This window comes from Emys orbicularis, chromosome 3, assembly GCF_028017835.1.
Source record: "Emys orbicularis isolate rEmyOrb1 chromosome 3, rEmyOrb1.hap1, whole genome shotgun sequence".
NCBI lineage: Eukaryota > Metazoa > Chordata > Testudines > Emydidae > Emys > Emys orbicularis.
In genome coordinates, this window is record NC_088685.1 from 120,354,896 (window position 1) to 120,378,493 (window position 23,598).

Consider the following 23,598-nt stretch of genomic DNA (forward strand, 5'->3'; position numbering starts at 1 on the left):
TTTCCATACTGTGGTCAATATGGTAAATATTCTGTACATTTTTACTTCCAGCGATAAGAAAGTGACATTGATTGGAAAAAGCTAACGGTCTGTCGTTTTTTCTCCCTTTGTATTCTTTTTGTTATTTCATGATATTTTCTTTAATGTTTCTTAACTTATTAGACAGAATGGTAAATAAAGGATACTATTGATTTTACATTAATGTTGTTTTTCATCTCTTTGATTTCAAAGATCTAGTGATAGCTGAAGTAACCCTTATGTTATACAAATTCCTGGAAGAGTGCCATAGTTGCTGCTTTAAGTTCTCTGTAGGAACACATGACAAAATAAAAAGATCTTTTCACAGTCCCCTGATAGTGAGTGACTCATTCATCCAGATGGGTGCAATATGGATTGTGTCTGAGAACTGAGGAATGGAATGCAAAGAGTTTTTTGTGTTGTTTGTAATGTGGTCGAAAAGCTGTTTCTATAAAACAGCAGGGATTTTTTCTTTTAAATCCATGGGGCCACAGTAGGTTCCCCAGATCAGCTTCTAAGGATACATTCTGTCTGGAAAAAAGTCTCGGGGCAAAATCCTGCACTACTTACTCATGCAAGTAGTCCTGTTGCAGTCATTTCTGTTAGCAAGGAGCACAGTGTTTTGTGTATGGGGGAAAAAATCACATCAGTTTAAAGTGTTGGACAAATCTTTTCCTTCTCCTCACCTTTACCTGGGCTCCTTTTGCTTTGTTTGGTGCAATGGGAAGAATTTGTTTTAAAATCATATCATGTGTCAAGGATTTTTATTCTTTTTGTAACTCTGGCTCAGTCTGTGTGAGCACAAAGCTTTTTCATGTGAGAGTATTTAGAGCAATCTTTAAGTGTGTTTTGTCTATATTTGTCCCCTTTTCATATGAGTCACCTCTTACTTCTGTCACCCCATTTCAACCATTTGTGTGGAGATGGTTTTTGTTACACTGGGCTTTCCCTACCTAAAATGATCCTTCTCAGAGCTCCATGTAAAGAGCTGCATTCAAGAAGCCAGGAATAATGCAACATATTCGTGACCAACATTGCCTGGTATTTTGGTCCAGATCCTCAAAGGTATTTAGGCACCTAACTCCCACAGAAATCAGTGAGAGTTGGCATCTAAATACCTTTCAATGTCACTTTAGGCCCTTATCTGTTAACTATTTACATATATTTCAGTCCTGTAGCAGATCCTATAGGTTGATAAATTAGCACAGATACGAACAGTGCAAGCATCTTAGCTCATCACATGCTATAAGGGTGTCATATATTTTACCCTTTAGTTGTTTTCCAGTTGTTTTCCAATTTCTTAATAGATTTTTCTCTGACCTAGGAGCCATTTCTCCTAGTGATCTAAGAGCAATCCTTGCTTCCCAAATCCTTTCCAAGCCTCCTTCCTCTTGCACCTCAGCTATTGAAGCTTCTTCCTCCCCAGTCCAGGTATCTGCTGCAAAAATAATCCATCTTGCCTAGCACTCTAACCATGTTCAACCACTCTACAATTCCTCTAGCGGCCCTCAGCCTAAATCATTCAAGTACCTCATCCATGTCTTCAAGATCTGCCACAATTTATCTCATTTCTATCTTTCTGCCTTTGTCTCATTTTTTTCTCTCTCAAGGCACTTACGTGGATGCTCCCTTTGTTTTTCTCCCATGCCCACCTCTCTAAAACTGGACCTCTGTTTCTGACCATAATGTATACAATGCCAATCCCTGTCCTCTTTTAACTCCCTTTCCAAAACCTACTTCTTCAAGGAGATTTATAACCTCTGGCTGAGATTTTAAAACCAATGGGACTTGGATGCCATTGATGGGAATTGAGCATCCAACCCCCCCCTAGTTGGCTTTGCAGATCTCCGTCTATCAATCAAAACATTTACTATTATGAACAAAATACTTGCAGTTACTTGGAAGAATTCTAGCTTGCCATGTGGCCAGGCAATCTGACTGCCCTCTCCTTTCTCCTACCTACAATTGATAATGGCTGGGTGGATGGCCAGAAGTGTTTTCTGTTGTGTTGTGTATGGGTTTTTTTTTTTTAATGTCTCAAAACCATCAAGTCTGTTTAGCTAGCCTATCATACATGTAACCACCTACCGTACCCATTATCATTCTTCTCCTCCTTCCATTCCCTGCTATTGTTTGTTGCATTGACTTTTTTTTACCTCTTGTCTTAAATTAGAAGTAGGGGCTATTGTGTATGTGCATCATGGGGTTAAATCCTCTAGTCTTAACTCAGGCTGAAATCAATGGGATATTTGCCTCATTCAAGTTAAAAGCAGAGTAAGGATTGTAGCTGCTAGCCCATGGATTGTAATTAACATGTTGGACCAGGATGTGTTTTACTTTGAAGTTGTTGCTTTTTAGATTGTAAGTTTTCCCCTTTAGTCTTCAAGTGTATAAATCATGGGCAGGGAGAATTATCGTAGTTTAAAAGGTTTAGACAAGTAGCAGCTGGTATTGGTTCACAGTCTCCAATTGGTTCCAGACATCCTTGGTTTTGATAAGACTACAAGACAATCCCTGAAATTCCCTGCCCACAGCTTTTGCTAATGCCATTAAACGTAACATCATGATTACTGGTGCTTTTGGAGTTGATTAGCTAGCATCCTGCGTGGCTGATAAAACACAGTCATGTAATCCTTTCTCCAGAAGATCCTTGCATCATCTCTTCCTGTCCCTCCCCAATTTTAGCTTATATTTATTTAAAATACATTTCTGTAGAAAAGCTTATGTGGGATTTTCAAAGGAGTTTAAGGAACTTTGGTGCCTAAACTCCATGATTTTCTGAGAGTTGGTGGGCCTAACTCCCTGAGTGTCCAGGAAAATCCCAACTCTGTTTGTTAAATGTGGGATTTTCAAATATATTCAGACTCAGCCTAACTTTGCCTCCTTTGAAAACTCCCATCACTACCGTGGGAGCTGACATTGGCAACAGCTGAACGTTTTTGAAAATTCCATTCTAAGGCTGTGTCTGCACTGCAGCTGGGAGGTGTAATTTCCAGCGGGTGTAGACTTACACAGGCTAACTCTGCTCAAGGTAGCATGCTAAAAATAGCAGTGTGACTGCAGCAGCTCGTGCTGCAGCTTGGGCTAATCGCTCAAGTACAAGCCTGTCCAAGACCCCACGTATGCGCTTTGGAGGCTAGCCCAAGCTGCTGTCTGTGCCAGTGCTATTTTGAGCAAAGCTTATGCATGTACTTCTACCCAAGCTGGGAGTCACACCTTTCAGCTGCAGTGTAGACATACCCTACGTGAAAAGAGAGACCTGAGCTTTTTATTGTTGTGGAAAGCTTGCAACACACTTTCATTCTGTGGACAGCAGTGTATGGAGAGGGAAGACTATTGTTGAACCACATACTATATTACCCCATCCATGAAGTAGAGGTAGATGGAAAAGTGTCATATTAAGGGTGTCTGGTGAAAGGAGTTGAAGTAAAGGGAAGCTTAAAATAAAGAACAATCATAAAATAAATCCAGGGTGAGTGGTGAGGGGAAGAGTTCCTTGAAGGATTTATGCACAAGCATACATACATGTGTTTAAAAGTTGTTTCTGGTGAGACTGCACTAGGTATTTTCCTTATGTGAAGCGTATCTCTCTGTCTTTTTTGTGTGTACATTTGTGTATCTCTTTTTTGTGACCTAAAACTACATTTTTAAGAGAAGAACACTCCTCAAAGTTTTTTTCTTTCTGGATTTACAGAACATAAAGTTTTTCTGATCAAGGATACTCTGAGATGGTATGTCACAGAAAAATTGGAGGTTCTCTTTTTGGCTCTTTTTCTAAAGAGCCCGAGAAGCAGATAACTCTGACCTGTGTAATAATGGTGCCAACTTTGTTTGTGAACACGTGTGTCAGGGGAGGAGTGGAGGAACAATAAATGAGGAACTCAAAGTGAATCCAGAACATTTAGTGGCTCCTCACTCAGTTGCAGTACAGCTCCTACCACCGCCATCACTCATCTTTCTTTATGATAAGAAGCCTGATTTACCCCTGCATTACTCCATTTTTTCACCCATGAAATTAACAGAGTTGTACCAGCATAAAACTAAAACAATGCAGTGGTGAATTGAGCCATTTCTGTTGTCTGCAGGAGATGAAAAAAAGACAGTACTCCCAAACACTGGTAGCTCTGTTACAGGAGACTTTCTATGGTACCTCTACTTATGGAATAATTGCAATAGCAAGAAAGAGAATTAAAAAAAAAAAATCCATTACCGTGGGAAATGGTCATTTTCCTGTTCAATGGAGCACAGACTTTAAAACAAACATTTGGAGAAAACAAAAAGGGGTGTGCATCAAACATGCCACAACATATCCCACATCTTCAGAATGAATAATGTATTTGGAACCTCTGGTGTCTCACGCCAGTATGTAGCTGGCAACTCAAGACTTGTCTACCTGAAGTATTTTTGCGCTGGTGAAGCTACACTCCCCCCATGCAGGTGTCATGCTACACTATTGTAAAGCAGGGTTTATACCAACAGCACTTATTGTGCTTTCAAACGCCATTGCAAAAATTAGTGATGTAGATGAGCCCTAAGAAATGTATAAGAAATAAGGCAGCGGGGCAGGAGAAAAGCAGTCTCACAACTCAGAGAGCTATTAGCAAGTTAAAGCAGAAATGAAAAATCGATTGCAAAAATTAGGATATTGCGTAGCTTATCCAGAATTATCTGTTTTATTTTTTATTATTGAATCATTTCCTTGGTTACATTGCTTGTGGTTGTGTCACTCATAAAGCATTAAGGACTAGGAAAGGGTGACTTTTCTGTGGATGACCTTGAAATTAAATTGAGTTGTCTATCGAGAAAATATGGTTGTTCCAGTATTTTCCTGAAGCCATACTTAACTACCTATGTGCATTCTTCCTGAAGTGCATTGGGGAGAGCAGCATTCAGAAGGAGCCAGCAGAATTTAGCAGTGTAACAAACTAGGCAAGGAAGTCATTCATTTCTTTCTGATATTTGGTGACATGACAAGGAAACTTATCTGATTTCGCTTCAAGCCAAATGTATTAGTCAATCGGTGCACCTAGAATTTTTATACCCATGTGATCAGCTTGTCCTGTGGGCAATAAATGATTGAAAGGTACTTATCCAGACTGAATTTTTAATAGTTCTAGAATTCAGATGATAGCATTTTTCTAAGGGCATGTCTACACGTAAAATGCTACAGCGGCACAGCTGCGCCACTATAGTGCTTCAGTGTAGACACTGCCTACACCAGTTGATTCTCCCATCAGTGTAGGTAATCTACCTCCCCAAGAGGCAGTCAGTAGGTCGATGGAAGAATTCTTCCGCTGACCTAGCGCTATCAGCATGGGGACTAAGGTCAACATAACTATGCTGCTCAAGGGGGTGGATTTTTCACATCCCTGACCAATTTTCTAGTATAGACTAAGCCTAAGTGTGGCCATGGTTAACTTGCAAAATACAGCTGCTCTTTTCTGTTGAGTCATGTAATGTAATGTAATATATAATACACACATAGTCAGCCTGATTCTACCTGCACTTACACCTCTCTAAATCAAGGAATTTACACGAGTGTAACTAAGGGCAAAATCTGGCCCACCTACATTATGTAAATGTCTGTGCTTGTGCACATATAGACACACACAAAAGCCCAGGCTTCAAGTTTGGGTACTTATGTTCAGTGTTCAGTATCCAGTCCAGCATTTGGATCTTCAGTTTGAAATTTATTCATATAAGTTCACACCTTAAATGAACATTTATTCACCTTTGAACTCCTCAGGTTAGGATTTGGGTGCCTAATTTAGTTTAAAAATTGGACTCTCAGCAAGCGTGTATATGTGTATTTAAATATTTAAATACGTTTATATTGTATTAAGCAAACACACTCTTCATTGCAGCAGGTTCTATATTATATATAAGGCTTATAATGTATTTAATTCACATTTACAGTATGATTAGGTATAGGAAATGGTTTAACTGTTAATAGGAGTAAGACCCAGACATGCTGGTGTTACCAGTTGCTACCGCTTCTTTAGGAATGGGGAATTCAAAAGGAAGAGCACTAAAAGACCAGCAAAGCCCCTCAACATTGCTACTTGGATGATTGATTTAGCTGAGTCATGCAGCTTTGCTTTTAGGCAACCAAACATAGAATCTAAGCTCATAAAAATGTAGGAAACAAAATTAATCAATTTTCTTGAAACTTCATGAACCACAAGGATTTGTTTTTATGTAATTGCTTCTGTGGGAATCAGGCTACCCATGATACATTCATCTTGTCAGTATATATTTAGGACCACCAGCTTTGTTTTATTTCAAGCCATTTTTTGAGTTGTTGTAACACAATATGACTGAATGTGTTTTGGCAGGGGGAAAACTAATCCAATCCATATATCTCCAGATGAAAGTAATTTACTAGAAGTTTGTGGAAGAGCTCACATTTTCAACGAGACCCACAAAAACATTTTTTCCTCTAATTGTCCCTCTTCATATCTAAATAGATCCAGCAATGGGAGCAGAATCTAGAGAAATTTAACATGGACCTCTTCAGGATGCGCTGCTACCTGGCGAGTCTACAAGGTGGGGAGTTACCAAACCCTAAGAGCCTTCTGGCTGCCACCAGCCGTCCTTCAAAACTGGCACTGGGGAGACTGGGCATCTTCTCAGTCTCCTCCTTCCATGCACTGGTGAGTGTGACTGCACTTTATGTGACTGTGTTATAGGAAGGTTTGGTTACCTTATCACTAGTGATTTAGTTGTATGAAGAGTAAAGCCAGGGAAACTCACACAGACACGCTCACACACAGCGCCAAACCCACCAGCTGCCAAAGAAACCCTGTTAGTTCGCGGACTCTAAATGTTTAGGAATTATCTTGCCCAGAGACAGACTTTGGGACCTGGAAGCATTGGGCCATGCTTTCTTTCGCCCCAAATTTGGGGACTCCGAAATGTTGAGGCTTATCTCAGCTTTCATTTAAAACAAAAAGACCACCATGTAAGTTTCTGACCCTCTTCTTTGCAGAGATGGGCTTGAAAATGGCAACTTATCATTGTGGAAGGTTTGCCACAGTGATTTTTTTTCTCCCTTAACTTCACAGATCAACTTTTATATAAATTAAATACATTAAATTGGGGTGAGGGCTGGAGTCAATATTTTTAAAAGTGGCTAATGATTTTGGGCCCATCAGTGTTGAGCTGCTCATCTTAAAACAGCTTAAAAGAGCCTGATTTTCAGAATGTGCCAAGCACCCTCCATCTGAAAGTCAGGCCTCTTTACAGTGTCAAGTTGTGCCCCCAAAAGTGTGGGGGGGGGTATCCAAAATCATTAGACGCTTTTGAAAATCTTGTTGTCAGTCTGCAAAGAATAATAGAGCGGATCCTTAGCTGTTGTACGCTGTCATACCTTTCAACAGACCTACCATAGTTTTGCACCAGCTGAGAATCTTCCCCCATCTCTCTAACCCTTGCCAAAAATCCTAAGGCTGATCACAATGAGCAGGACTGGAGCACATTTGGTGTGGTAGAGAATGAGGGTGAAAGAGTTTTGAAGGTCCACCTTGAAATATTAAGGCAAGCTTTGTCACAGACAGGGACTATATTTCTCTCTCGCACCTGTGTGCGCGCGCTCTCTCTCTCTCTCTCTCTCTCTCTCTTTTTGCCCGTGTAGCTAGAGTTATTGTTTGCTAATCGTGCGGTGTGACAATATGCTGTTATCTTGCATGCTTGAGACTTTTGTGTGCCTTCCTTCCTTGAGGAATTTAACATCTAAATCATGGCTGATCATAAGAACATAAGAACATAAGAACATAAGAAAGGCCGTACTGGGTCAGACCAAAGGTCCATCTAGCCCAGTATCTGTCTACCGACAGTGGCCAATGCCAGGTGCCCCAGAGGGAGTGAACCTAACAGGCAATGATCAAGTGATCTCTCTCCTGCCATCCATCTCCATCCTCTGACGAACAGAGGCTAGGGACACCATTCTTACCCATCGTGGCTAATAGCCATTTATGGACTTAGCCACCATGAATTTATCCAGTCCCCTTTTAAACATTGTTATAGTCCTAGCCTTCACAACCTCCTCAGGTAAGGAGTTCCACAAGTTGACTGTGCGCTGCGTGAAGAAGAACTTCCTTTTATTTGTTTTAAACCTGCTGCCTATTAATTTCTTTTGGTGACCCCTAGTTCTTGTATTATGGGAATAAGTAAATAACTTTTCCTTATCCACTTTCTCAACATCACTCATGATTTTATATACCTCTATCATGTCCCCCCTTAGTCTTCTCTTTTCCAAACTGAAGAGTCCTAGCCTCTTTAATCTTTCCTCATATGGGACCCTCTCTAAACCCTTAATCATTTTAGTTGCTCTTTTCTGAACCTTTTCTAGTGCTAGAATATCTTTTTTGAGGTGAGGAGACCACATCTGTACACAGTATTCGAGATGTGGGCGAACCATGGATTTATATAAGGGCAATAATATATTCTCAGTCTTATTCTCTATCCCCTTTTTAATGATTCCTAACATCCTGTTTGCTTTTTTGACCGCCTCTGCACACTGCGTGGACATCTTTAGAGAACTATCCACGATGACGCCAAGATCTTTTTCCTGACTCGTTGTAGCTAAATTAGCCCCCATCATGTTGTATGTATAGTTGGGGTTATTTTTTCCAATGTGCATTACTTTACATTTATCCACATTAAATTTCATTTGCCATTTTGTTGCCCAATCACTTAGTTTTGTGAGATCTTTTTGAAGTTCTTCACAATCTGCTTTGGTCTTAACTATCTTGAGTAGTTTAGTATCATCTGCAAACTTTGCCACCTCACTGTTTACCCCTTTCTCCAGATCATTTATGAATAAATTGAATAGGTTAGGTCCTAGGACTGACCCTTGGGGAACACCACTAGTTACCCCTCTCCATTCTGAGAATTTACCATTAATTCCTACCCTTTGTTCCCTGTCCTTTAACCAGTTCTCAATCCATGAAAGGACCTTCCCTTTTATCCCATGACAGCTTAATTTACGTAAGAGCCTTTGGTGAGGGACCTTGTCAAAGGCTTTCTGGAAATCTAAGTACACTATGTCCACCGGATCCCCCTTGTCCACATGTTTGTTGACCCCTTCAAAGAACTCTAATAGATTAGTAAGACACGATTTCCCTTTACAGAAACCATGTTGACTATTGCTCAAGAGTTTATGTTTTTCTATGTGTCTGACAATTTTGTTCTTTACTATTGTTTCAACTAATTTGCCCGGTACCGACGTTAGACTTACCGGTCTGTAATTGCCGGGATCACCCCTAGAGCCCTTTTTAAATATTGGCGTTACATTAGCTAACTTCCAGTCATTGGGTACCGAAGCCGATTTAAAGGACAGGTTACAAACCTTAGTTAATAGTTCCGCAACTTCACATTTGAGTTCTTTCAGAACTCTTGGGTGAATGCCATCTGGTCCCGGTGACTTGTTAATGTTGAGTTTATCAATTAATTCCAAAACCTCCTCTAGTGATACTTCAATCTGTGACAGTTCCTCAGATTTGTCACCTACAAAAGCCAGCTCAGGTTTGGGAATCTCCCTAACATCCTCAGCCGTGAAGACTGAAGCAAAGAATCCATTTAGTTTCTCCGCAATGACTTTATCATCTTTAAGCGCTCCTTTTGTATTTTCATCGTCAAGGGGCCCCACTGGTTGTTTAGCAGGCTTCCTGCTTCTGATGTACTTAAAAAACATTTTGTTATTACCTTTGGAGTTTTTGGCTAGCCGTTCTTCAAACTCCTCTTTGGCTTTTCTTATTACACTCTTGCACTTAAGTTGGCAGTGTTTGTGCTCCTTTCTATTTGCCTCACTAGGATTTGACTTCCACTTTTTAAAGGAAGTCTTTTTATCTCTCACTGCTTCTTTTACATGGTTGTTAAGCCACGGTGGCTCTTTTTTAGTTCTTTTACTGTTTTTCTTAATTTGGGGTATACATTGAAGTTGAGCCTCTATTATGGTGTCTTTAAAAAGGGCCCACGCAACTTGCAGGGATTTCACTTTAGTCACTGAACCTTTTAACTTTTGTCTAACTAACCCCCTCATTTTTGTATAGTTCCCCCTTTTGAAATTAAAGGCCACAGTGTTGGGCAGTTGAGGTGTTCTTCCCACCACAGGGATGTTGAATGCTATTGTATTATGGTCACTATTTCCAAGCGGTCCCGCTATAGTTACCTCTTGGACCAGCTCCTGCGCTCCACTCAGGATTAAATCTAGAGTCGCCTCTCCCCTTGTGGGTTCCCGTACTAGCTGCTCCATGAAGCAGTCATTTAAAGTGTTGAGAAATTTTATCTCTGCATTTCGTCCTGAAGTGAAATGTTCCCAGTCAATATGGGGATAATTGAAATCCCCCACTATTATTGGGTTCTTAATTTTGATAGCCTCTCTAATTTCCCTTAGCATTTCATCATCACTATTACTGTCCTGGTCAGGTGGTCGATAATAGATCCCTAATGTTATATTTTTACTAGAGCATGAAATTTCTATCCATAGAGACTCTATGGAACCTGTGGATTCGCTTAAGATTTTTACTTCATTTGAATCTACACTTTCTTTAACATATAGTGCCACTCCTCCCCCTGCACGGCCTGTTCTGTCCTTCCGATATATTTTGTACCCTGGAATGATTGTGTCCCATTGATTGCTCTCAGTCCACCAGGTTTCTGTGATGCCTATTATATCTATATCCTCCTTTATCACAAGGCACTCTAGTTCACCCATCTTATTATTTAGACTTCTGGCATTTGTGTACAAGCACTTTAAAAACTTGTCCCTGTTTATTAGCCTGTCTTTTTCTGATGTGCCAGATTCTTTTTTATGTGGCTGTTTATCATCTGATCCAGCCCTTACATTATACTTTTCAGTCCTCTGCTCCTGACTATAACCTGGAGATTCTCTATCATCAGACTCTCCCCTAAGGGAAGTCTGTGTCCGATCCACACGCTCCTCTGCAGCAGTCGGCTTTCCCCCATCTCCTAGTTTAAAAACTGCTCTACAACCTTTTTAATGTTTAGTGCCAGCAGTCTGGTTCCACTTTGGTTTAGGTGGAGCCCATCTCTCCTGTATAGGCTCCTCCCATCCCAGAAGTTTCCCCAGTTCCTAATGAACGTGAATCCCTCCTCTCTACACCCTCGTCTCATCCACGCATTGAGACTCTGAAGCTCTGCCTGCCTACCTGGCCCTGCGCGTGGAACTGGGAGCATTTCTGAAAATGCCACCATAGAGGTCCTGGATTTCAGTCTCTTCCCTAGCAGCCTAAATTTGGCTTCCAGGACATCTCTCCTACCCTTCCCTATGTCATTGGTACCTACATGTACCACGACCACCGGCTCCTCCCCAGCACTACACATAAGTCTATCTAGATGCCTCGAGAGATCCGCAACCTTCGCACCAGGCAGGCAAGTCACCATACGGTTCTCCCGGTCATCACAGACCCAGCTATCTACATTTCTAATAATCGAATCTCCCATTACTAACACCTGCCTTTTCCTAGAAACTGGAGTTCCCTCCCCCGGAGAGGCAACCTCAGTGCGAGAGGCAACCCCAGAACCATCTGGAAGGAGGGTCCCAACTACGGGAAAGTTTCCCTCTGCTCCCATTTACTGCTCTACTTCCCTGGGCCCTTCTTCCTCCTTAACAGCACAGGTGCTGTCTAAGCGGAGGTGGGACAATTCTACAGTGTCCCGGAAAGCCTCATCAACATACCTCTCTGCCTCTCTCAGCTCCTCCAGTTCCGCCACCCTGGCCTCCAAAGTCCGTACATGGTCTCTGAGGGCCAGGAGCTCCTTGCACCGACTGCACACATACGCCACCCGCCCACAGGGCAGGTAATCATACATGCAACAGTCGGTGCAATAAACTGGATAGCCCCCACTCTGCTGCTGGGCTTCTGCCTGCATTGTATCCTAGTTAGTGAAAGGGTGGTTTACAGAAGGAAGTTTTGGAATGTGGTTTGGTTTATAGGTTTTAGGGGGGGGCCACGGGGATGGGGTTATGGCTGGCGAGGGACTCCCACTCCCTTCCCACTCCCCTTCTAAACTCCCTTGCGAAACTCCCTGTTAGCAGCCCCTGGTCGCAAAGCTCCCTGGTCGCTTGTGCGCGGCTTTATAAAGCCGCGCACAAGCGATCATTCTGATCATTCTGATCATTCTTCCTCAGGATCTTTGCAATAACTTCTTCAGTCGCACAGTTTATGGCCTTGTACTAGCACTAGCTTGTTGTGGGGCAGAGCAATATTTTCTCAGTATCTTCCCTACCTTGACTTTTTTACATCATATTTCTTCAATTGTCACTTTGTATTAATTAAAAAAGGAGCAGCGGTGCAGAAGGTTTGGGACCATGTTGAGATAAACTGAAATAACCCTCATTTGATGTCTCATTATAATTACTTTGGATTTATCTTGCTGTTATGTGATCGAGATGTGGAGGCTTGTATGTATGTTTAATAGATCTGCTCCAGGGATGAGGCTGCTCTCAGGAAACGAACCCTGTCTCTGTCACAGAGGGTACGAAGTAAGAAGGGCTTATTTTCCTCACTCAAAGGGCTAGACACTTTGGCAAGAAAAGGGAAAGAAAAACGACCTTCAGTAACTCAGGTAAATGCCCGTTTAAAATTATTAAAAGGCTTGTAAATGACAGTACTGTAAAATTAAGCTCCTATTGCTGTGTGTACATTGCTGAATAAGAGAGATTCTGACCCACAGGAGTAGAAAGTCAGTGGCTCTAGACAAGCAGGGCCTGAGGGTGTTGTGAGGGCAGTGCATTCTGCAAGGGGAGGTGGAGATGCCTGCAGCAATACTTTGGAGTCACCTCCTGTGGCGGACATGCAAAGCAGCCCTGCTGGGTATTGAGGAGAGCTTAGGCTCCGGTGCTCCTTCAGCCAGAGAGGGAAGGATGTGATGACCTAGGGGGCTAGATTTTCAGCTGGCATAAATCTGCACAGCTCCACTGACTTCAGTGGAGTTACTTCAGTTTGCACCAGATGAGGATCTGGCAGGGTTTTTCTGAATTGTACAGGCAGTAAAGGAAAGGAGAGAGGGAGTGGGGGTATCCCCAAAAACCCAGATAGAAACTTTTGTTTAACTGTCATAAGGGAGGCAGGCTCATGCACACATTCAGAATGCTACTGTTTTCCGTAGCTTTCTGCATGCCTACCGTGTCAGTAGGGCTCATTTTGTAAAACCAGCTATGTGGGTCATTCATTAGTCCATCTTATTCTTCTGTTATTCCCCCGGTCTTGCATTTTACTTTTATTAAACAAAAATCCCAGATCATGTAACATTTGAAAATCGGCTGCTGCAAATACACCAGTAATTTGCTTTCAGACTTTTAAAACATGCCCATCCATATTCATATCACAATAGCCCGAGAGCTGATGTAATAGATTTAATATTGCACATTAATGTGTCTGAGTTTTATAGTCTAGCAGTTCATATTCTGAATGGGTAAATATTTATCTACATGCTAGACTAAGGGTGTAGTCTATTGGGTAGTGACATATTTCAGCATATTAGAGAGATGTGCTTTCATGATGAACGTAGGTAATAAATGACTGTGAGACCCAAGCCTGACTGAGCCCCTGGCTAATATCTACAGGGCTGGGAAGAGAGACAGTGCATCCCCTGCCCACTATCCCTCCCTATCCTGACTCTATATGACTCCCCTTCATGCCCCAGACCCTGTGGAGAGGCCTCCACAGAGTTCAGAGTGGGGATTGTGTCACCAAGGCAGCTATATCCCTCCTTTTTTGAGCGGAAGGGGGGAAATCTAAACATGGAGAGGAGGGAGCCTCCACGCTCAGATTTGCAGACAACAATCTGGGCAAAATGCTCCTTTCATTACCCTCACTGCAGGGAATTAGCACCAAGGGCTGGAACAAGCTGGCCCCAAATAAATCTCAGTTTTCATAGACTTTTGGGTTTTTTTTTTTAATTTACTTCACTTTTTATTTAAAATCCTACTGTAAAACTAAGGAAAAGTAAACACTAAGTACTGTGTGTCAGTAATACTAGGGCTCTGACTCATGTCCATAAAAGTGAAGAATTTAAGAATGATGGCTGAAATTTTGACCCACTGACCCTCACAGTGTGCCATAGAGTTGCATAGCCATATAGATAGAGCTATTCAGGGCCCAATCCTGCCTTCCTTGTGTACCTGTTGAATCCAGTAGGAATTTGGGATGAGCAGGGAAGGCATGAGTGAGTGCTGTGTTCACAGTGCTGTGGTTCCTAATCATCAGATTGTGAGTTAAGAAGAGGATGTCAGCCTTGACTCTGAATCTCCTTGTTTTCATTGATTTAATTCAAATTGAGTGTGGTTGTTCAAAATACTTTAAGCAGAAAGTCAGATAGCATACTCTCAAACCTTTTAAAGTCTTTTTTTATCTTCAGCCCAATTTTATTTTATGGTATTAATTTAAAGTCCACCCTGGGAAGATTTCCAATATAAAATTGAATGAAGGAGTTAGTATTTTGTTCCTCCATTATTTAGAAACCAATCAGTTATGGAAACTGAATCCTGGCAGATGGGTGATATCAAGATTCACATTATCCCTGGTCTCTGAAACAGTTTTTCTTTGATTCTAAATTGCAAACTATTTCAAAAAGTCATACAAATAAGATACCTTGATTAGAGCTCTGAGTGGAACATGGGAAAGGAAGTTCATAAGTGTTGCTGTTTAGTCACATTTCAATACTGCATCATGTGTACATGTCAAGAGAAGAGAGTTTGGGATTGTCTTCTGTATTTTAAGACATTTAACGGGGATGACCCAAAAACCAACACTTTCTAACAACAAAGTTAGTGTCTGATATTGTCCTACTTTGCTGATATCAGAAGTGAGCTAAAAATTACGTTTTGTTTACATATGCCTTTTCAGGGGTTGGTCCTATTACTCACAAGCCATGAATGAAGTATGCAGGTCTATCTATCTAGATACTATATGACACTAATCACCATAGCAACTGAGTGTATCCATAATCATGAATGGCTTTTTTTTAGCCTTCCAGCACCTGTGAGTTAGGTAAGCTTTATCCCCACTTTGAGAACTTTAGCCTTAATTTCACCATGCCTCAGTTTCCCATCTCTAACGTGTGGATAATACTCAGCTACCATTGCTTGTTATTGGTACTTGTTTAGCCTTCTTTCTATAAAGATAGACTTCTCTTACAACCATGAGTCCAAGTTAATGTGTTTTAGAAAACCACAACATTTATTTAGAATAGCGTTTCTATAAATAATAGTGACATGATTTGACATGATGTGGTATTTCACAGGCTACCAGGACTGGAAACTGTTGGCCAGAGGGTTAGTTTGCCACTTGAAGATACTAGATGAATGCAACTTATCATGTGGATATAAGCAGCATATATAGATAGATAAGAGTGAGGGAGCGTGAATGTGTGTGTGGCCTTATAAGAGGAGTCTTGCTGCAGCGTTCACTATGGAGAGAGCATGGATGTTGTTATAATATATTCTCTTAGTCAAAATAAAATGGTAACGTGTCGCAAAAATAATCTATTCTCAGGTTGGTTGGTTGATGGAATGATATTTTGTTACCTTTCATCTTTGTTTAAGCACAAGAGATTTAGCTGTATTGGAAACTAACCTTATATGTTACATAGCACTTTGTTTGTTTGATTATTTATCTGTGCATTTGTTTTAATTTAGATTTTTGATTCAACTGGGGGAAATGGATTTGCAGGCACACAGCTACTCCAGAAATCATCCAACTCTACTGAGGTAAGATGAGCTAGTCTTTGTACTGCATCGTTAAATTTACTTTTAAAGTTCTGAAGGGATGTCACATAAGTATATGAAAAAAGCTACTTCAGAAACTTTATTGAATATCATCTGGTATTAGTTGACAGAACCACAATTTGATTTATAATCTGTTAGGGGAAACCACTCCGACATGGGTTTTTAAATGTGTAAGGTAGACTTTTCCCTTAACTAAAACTTCCTATATCATCCTGATCCCCACTGCTACGTACGTACGTGTGTGTGTGTGTGTGTGTGTGTGTGTGTGTGTGTGTGTGAGAGAGAGAGAGAGAGAGAGAGAGAGCGCACGAATGCAAGAGAGAATCAGCAATTAATTAATTTGGAAGTATTCATTGCTTTTATAGGATAGCCTAGACCAAGTTATTACTGGATTTTTGCTCGCCATTTGCCAAGAATTAGTTTGACAGAACCTGTATATTTAAAGATTAAGAAACTGTAATATTACAGAGCCTGTATTTTCAGGTAGAAAGACACAGAACCAAATATGCCTGGCCCAGCGTACATGTGGGAGGGGATGTGGTGGAGGGCAGTAGAACCCTCTCCCACTTGCAGTAGCCTGCGTAGTGGCTGGTCACAGTCACAATCCTCCTCCTTAGTGCCTGCTGGGATGCAAGCCACTCTAAAGGAGAAGGGAGGAGATAGGGTTATGGGGAACTGACCTCTACCCTGGCCGCACAATTGTCTAGGAGCAGAAAAGAGCACGGTCCCCCCTCTTCCTCTGAGGTGACGTCGCTCTGCACTGCCCCTGAAGCAGAGCAGTACACTGCATAACTGACACAATTCAGTCCTTACTGTTTCAATGTTAGTTGTATTTGCAGGTACAATGAGGACTTAAAATGTACTGTAGAATCTGGATGGCATCAGGGTCATTTTGTGGGCTTTCCAGCTCCTCTCCCTTCTTAGGCTTGTACAAATATTCCCCTCTAATTAAGATGATCACATTTAGTTTTTGCATGGCTTGTTTCTGTGATCTTATACTTTTAATTCTCATCTGTTAAGCAGAGATTTTTACAAAACATCTTAATTACTCTTCTGGCCTATCATTCATTTGCGTGCCTAAAATCACTGGCAGCAAATGACTCGTATTCTTTCAAGCTGCAGACCTTTGTTTGCTATAACTCCCCTCCTGCTATGCATGGCAAGGAAGTTCTCATTGGTTTAAAAGAGAGAGGGCAGGACTAGCCTTTGGTCAGTAAACTAGGTTGATCCAAGTGGTTAGAACAGGCGTGGGCAAACTACAGCCTGTGGGCTGGATCCGGCCGTTTTAAGCCCACGAGCTCCCGTTGGGGAGCGGGGTCTGGGGCTGCACCATGCGGCTTGGCCATGCTAACCCATTTTTTATGGATTTGTAGTCCAGACAGAAAAAGCCCTCTCCATGCAAACTTGCTTTTGTGTGAGCAGGATGTAGGGCCAAACCAATTGGTAGAATTGAGGCAGATTTGTTGACGGATTGCTGTAATAGTAGTATAAGCCACAGGAATCATGCCTGGTGCAACCCTTCTGAGGGTTTGCAGTACTAAGGATCAGGATTCTAGGGCTTAATTTTGATTAGAGCATAGTTTGGTTCCCTTGAGTATCCCTCTGGACTAAAAGTCATAGTTTCTCTCCACTTTACCCTTTCACTCACTCTCATTCCCTGGACCAGGTCATCCCCTAATGTAATTTTAAGTTTTAAAGAGCTAAGAAGAAATTATGCCACAGAACTATGCTCCCTATGAATTTGTCTACCTAGTATTAGATGAAATCTGCATTTAGAATGAAACATTGCACTTAGAAATGACTATAATGAAAAGCTGTAATGCAACTCTTGATGCTACATAACATTTGAGACTTGGGAAAAGTTTGTTATAGCTCATGGCTTTTTATGCTGTAATTTCCAGTTATGATGAGCTGTATGGTTTACTTCCCTCTTGTGAGTATTCATTTAGTGGCAAGATAATAAAGAAATATAAATATAGATTTCCGTAGAATTATGCAAAAGTTATACCACAGAATTTTCCCAATGATGGTACCAAACCCTAGAGTGTTGTTGTGCCTATGAAAATCATCTCTAACTCATTATGTGTTCTTTGATGAAAAAAATCAATAAAAACAACTGTTCTTTCAGCTGTGTAATGCCTGTTATTTGCTGAATACTGTGGGAGGAGGGGGAATATTTATAGAAAGTCACCCCTTTCTTTTCAATAGGCAGTATACATACGATACATTGTAATAATATGGGATTTCTGGGTCAAATCATCCCCTATAGAGAACTCACAATTCCCTCTGAATTATTCCATTGGGTGTGGTGTGAGGTTTGCCTCCTTCCCCACATCCCACAGAATTGATTGTAACAAATCTGTGCTATAGAAACCAGACACAACAGGATTCTGGCCTCTAAACCTGAGCCTCCTGGTTCCCTCAGGTCTCCCTGACAGCATGTCTCCTGAAAGAGTAATGTTGCCATGGCCTTCATGCCAGCCACTGACTCTAGCCCCTCTTCCCACTCCAAGGCCAGGGGATTCACTCTGCCATGGGCTACATTGAATAACCCAAAACTGAATAAAACGCATGCGGTTACAATACTCTCACAGGGCTGGGAGGGAGAGACAGCAGACACCCCCTGCCATATCCTTGCACCACTTGCCCCTCTCCTCCAAACAGGCAGAACCTGAAACATGCTGAGCCCCCATGGAGGGGTTTTTGAAGGGGTTGCAGGGAAGGAAGGAATAATCTATGGTCTTTCTTTGCCCTTTGATGCTACCTACCTTCACTACATCTGAGTCCTTTCTACTCATGGCAGCAGAGGGATAACAAATCTAGACCTATGGCTGCTAAATATGCAAAAGTGGGGCATTTGTTTCTAGACTTTTTAAGGGTTCAAAATATGGCCTATGCATTTTTTTAAGATCCCGATATTTTGATGAATTGTACTACAATTCAGAAGTGAGTCATCATAACTCTCAAAACCGTTAAGGTTGGAGTCAACCCAGTTTCATTAGCCAATTTCAAAAACAATCAAAACCTTTCATAAGATGCTTCCTGGCGAATGCAGTGAAATACAAGTAGTGAAGTGTTCCTGGCAGCTTTTCTGAGGTGTTGCTTATGAAGATGGTGACAACAAACAGAGAAAGATGGGAAAATCATGAAGTATCCTACTGCTCCTCAAGCAACACTGTGGCATAGTGTATGACAGTCTGAAAGTCCTGGCACGTGTTGCTGGAAAACTGGATGGGTTGTTGTAGCTTTACGTGGCAAGGAATGAATGAAGTATTGTAGTATTAGTCACTGCAGGCATAACAGAAAAAAAATCTCATTTTATGTCAGAGTTTCTGAGATGGAAAATTTGGGTGAAGCAACAGTATCTTGACCACAGCTAAGGAATATGTTTGTAGTTTAATATAGAAAGACTTAAGTTTTCCTCACATCAGGCCCTTAGTAATGCTTATGTTTGAGCATCAGTATACATGGTAAACAGATTATTTTGGATCCCTAGCAGTTTATGTTGGCTAATAAAACTCTGAATCATATAATTTAAAGGGGATTGTGTTGGGGCGGGGGAAGATGCCTTTAAATAATGTTTTCCCCCATCTTGCTCCTCTGTTGAATTTTTCTCCACCAATGATTGTAGTGAGATTGATTTATAATGGGCAGACTGAAGGGCTGATTTCCCTTCAATAATCCAATTGATAATTACAAACCATTGAATTGCTAGTAGCATCTCTGAGTTGACATAAAGGGTTGCTTCACCTTTCTCTCCAGGAAGCACACTGAGAATTAACAGTTTGATACATGATATCAGGATTCTTAATTCTTGCAATTTGTCTTTCTTGCTTTATCTCTTTTTCATCATTTGTACAGTTGTAGAAGCTCATAGTTGATTCCTATCTTCTTGGCTTCTCGGTGCTTTCTGATGTGAGTATAGTTCTAGAGGAATTATCATCCTATAATATAGCAACTGTTCTGTACAAATTATGGTACAACAATCAATGAGGGAGAATCTCAGCAGATATAAATTGTCATAGTTCCATTGTCTACAGTAAAGCCATGACAATTGACACCAGCTGAGACTCTGCCCTTAGTATCATTTTTCTAGCTGGTAGTTTGCCACTAGGAAAGTATGATTTTTGAAAGTCATCAAAATGTGGCTCTTTATAAAATAATTCCTGCTTCAGGCTTCTAATCTGGCTGGAACTTATATTTATGGGTAATGTGGTAAATACACTGATGTGGCTGTTTGATATGCCATTTTTACTGCCGTGATTGTCATGCATGTCAAGAATAACAATGACATTGTTATTATTTGTTGAGTGTGGCCATTATGTTTGGTGCTGTGCCAATAGAGAGGGAAACGCAGTCCCTGCCCAAGGCAGCTCCACTATAAGGATTCCATTGTGGCTTTTAATCACAGCCCTGCACTGGGCCCCTGGGGCTGCACGGCCCCTGCAGGTGCTCCAGGCAGAATTGCATCTCCCAGGTTTCCAAGTGTACAAAAGGTGTGCACACACTGTTACCCCTCCCCTGCATAGATGGCTGGCTTTGCTAGCTGGTGGGGAGTGGACAGGGTCATGGCCTCACCTCTGCTTCCCCTCCTACTTTGATGTGGCTCACACCATGGAGCAGATCCTGCACTCAGAAGAGTCCTGGAAGCTCTGTTTGTGGTTGGGTTCTTTTTCTTGTGCTCCCTCACAAATCCCCTCTATTGTTTACATGTGCAGAGGCCAGCCACAATCTGGCTCAGAGTTCTGACACCTAATACAGTGGTTGAAGGTCTAGTCTCAACACAGTGCAGCTGTAGGTGTATTTTTCTTCTCCTTCAGTGGGTTACTTTTGAATCATAAATTGTGGCACAGAAGAAAGGGCAAAGATGAGCAAGATAGTAAAGGGATATTTAAGATGAATCAAACGGTTGTATAAATGTATACAAAATGGCTTTGTGTTATGGATTACCTCCACATGAAAGTTGGTTGTGATTTGCCAGATGTATTTCATGTTTAAAGTTGGATTGAGCTTCAATTTGAGCCTAAGTAGTGAAAGATCACACTCTTCACTGTCTAACAAACAATATAATCTTAAACTGGGTATAGCAAGAGTAGTTTATGCCTCTGCTATGTTGTCTGTGATGTTTCTTGCTCCATAGTGCCCTCTGCTGGAAGACGACTAGATTATCCTCTTTTCTCATTAGAAATACAGTAGAACCTCAGAGTTACGAACACCAGAGTTACGAACTGGCCAGTCAACCACGTACACCTCCATTTGGAACCAGAAGTACACAATCAGGCAGCAGCAGAGACCAAAAAAAAACCCCAAAAAACCGCAAATACAGTAAAGTACTGTGTTAAACGTAAACTACACCTCTACCCCAATATAACGTGACCCGATATAACACGAATTTGGATATAACGCGGTAAAGCAGTGCTCCGGGAGGAGCGGGGCTGCGCACTTCCGGCAGATCAAAGCAAGTTCGATATAACGCGGTTTCACCTATAATGCAGTAAGATTTTTTTGGCTCCCGAGGACAGCGTTATATCAGGGTAGAGGTGTACTTTTAAAAAAAAAAAAAAAAAAAAAAAAAAAAAGGAAAGCAGCATTTTTCTTCTGCATAGTAATGTTTCAAAGCAGTATTAAGTCAAAGTTCAGTTGTAAACTTTTGAAAGAATAACCATACTGTTTTGTTCAGAGTTACAAACATTTCAGAGTTATGAACAACCTCCATTTCCGAGGTGTTTGTAACTCTGAGGTTCTACTGTATAGTGATCTATTCAAAGTCTTTGATAAAATACGGTACTAATTGTTTAATCCTGTTTAAGGCTTTTTTCATTTGTTTACATAGGCATAATTGTGTAATCCTGTTTAAGACCTTTTTCCATTTGTGCATATATGTATAATCTTGCCACCTTAGGAGTTAATTTGAACTAGTAACATGAGATAGGTGAGTGAAATAGTGTCATTTGAATGCAAGAGAAATAATGAAATCAATTCTCTAGACAAAATCTGGACTAAAGTCAGTGATATTATATGAGAACTGGTAACGTAATTTGTTCTTCTATGACAGGAAAGAGCTTATTGTGATACCTTTGCTAAATGCACATAGTACATACCAGTAGCAAACCTCCAGTATAATATATTATTGATATTGCCATATCTCCATGTACTGTCAATTTTTTCCCGTATTTTCAGCAGCAAGTTGATGAATTTTTAAACAGCTACTGCTCTGCATCAGAAAGTGGCCAGAAAGAGAGCGCTTGGGAAATCCAAACATATGTTCATTTCTGTGATAGGCCAGGAGTCACGTTAACTCTCAAGCCAGAACACAGAGTGGAAGATGTTTTGTCTTCGGCATGCAAGGTACAGAGTTCTCACACCTGAAAGCAGCTTGTGTGCTTTAAAAGGCCACCACTTATACTTGTGTATTAATTATTCTGATGCTGAAGCAGGGAGAGCCCAGTCTCTGAGTCCCAGTGTCCCTGTAATTTAAGGGTTCTTCCTGTACTTCTGGCAGTTCTGTTTAAGGCTCAGTGGAACCAAAGCAGCAGTGTCATGGGGGCCTTTCAAATGGTGGAATGGGCATTCTTTGATGCCTAAGCTAGCATGCAGTCAAGAATCTTGAAAGAGCAATAACAGCTGCACATGTTAAACTACCCAGGGGAACTCTTGACATATGTCCAGTCTGCCTTATATCACTGAGTCGTTACAATGAATAGAATTGTTGCATGGAAATTAGCTGTAGAGGAAGGGTGGTAACTGGTTGAGTTACCTCTGATGTCACAATGGCCCCACTTAAGAGTTACTTACACTGTTCCCTTGAGCTTATTCTATAGCCTATATAATCATAACAATTAGAGACAATAATCATTAATAACTTTGCTTAATTGGAACCTAATTTCTTCAAATAGAGACTCTGTAAGATTTTAGTTCTTTTAAACTATATGGAAAGTTTGAAGTGTCTGCAATATTCCATTGATAAGATTATTTGGGACAAAGAAAAGACTGACACAGACGTTAATTTCTTAAAGGACCTAGTGTTTTTAATTAATAAACTAACTAATGGATTTACTTATACATTCTCAAAAAATTCTCAGAGTAGGTGCTGTAAGTTTGGGGAGGATACGCTGTAGTTTTCATGCAAAACAAAGAGTTTGAATCACTGCTTAAAGGCAAAATAGAACTCTGCATTAACTGTGGAGCCATGACCAGAGCCTTCACAACACCAAAAATAATGTAGGGTGTTAATCATCACTTGTGCCAACAGATTGAACTTGACTCTCTGAATTTGTGAATCAAACCATTTTCAAATTATAATGGAATAAAACAATAAATTTTGGGGAAAAACTCTCATTTTAAAAATCCCCACCATTTGCAAAAGAGCTACATTTTAGGAAAGAAGGGCTAGGCTATTATCCTACAAGACTTTGGTGTGACCACCAGATGGCAAGACAGAACTGAAACATTTGGAAATGGATTGATAATGTAACACATAGAAGCCCTGCTAAAAGAAACAGAGATATAGATCTATAAAATCAAGTTTAAAAGTAAATTACTTGTGTTTCTCACTACACTGCTCCAAAATGTTTGTCTGTCTGTAGAAAATGCTGTTTTGTTATGCCTGTATCACTTCAGTAGTCTAATAGTAAGTTACTTTATTTTAATGTTTTCTTTTAATTAAACCTTTTTCTGTTTTATCTTTTCTTTCTATTCTGTATGTAAACTTTTTCATAAGAAGTCTAACACTGACTCCTTTCTGCTACATCTTTTCTGTCACTCTCTCCTTCTTACATTGCCATTCCATTCTGGTGAGGGTAAGGAATCTTCATTCTTTAACACAA

The 23,598-nt window shown here is 40.8% G+C and overlaps 1 protein-coding gene across 4 annotated transcripts in view; it reads left to right on the forward strand.

The window, feature by feature from the left end:
- The window catches only part of TIAM2 (TIAM Rac1 associated GEF 2), a 115,911-nt gene that overhangs the window by 24,259 nt on the left and 68,054 nt on the right, over positions 1 to 23,598 (forward strand). For 2 of the 4 annotated variants that reach the window (XM_065401211.1, XM_065401212.1), the window contains exons 6-9: positions 6,486 to 6,671; positions 12,463 to 12,609; positions 15,683 to 15,754; positions 21,953 to 22,120. In XM_065401211.1, coding sequence (XP_065257283.1) covers positions 6,486 to 6,671; positions 12,463 to 12,609; positions 15,683 to 15,754; positions 21,953 to 22,120 — 573 coding nt within the window. The remainder of the gene's footprint in view (positions 1 to 6,485; positions 6,672 to 12,462; positions 12,610 to 15,682; positions 15,755 to 21,952; positions 22,121 to 23,598) is intronic. The other 2 variants (XM_065401213.1, XM_065401214.1) reach the window with 1 other exon arrangement.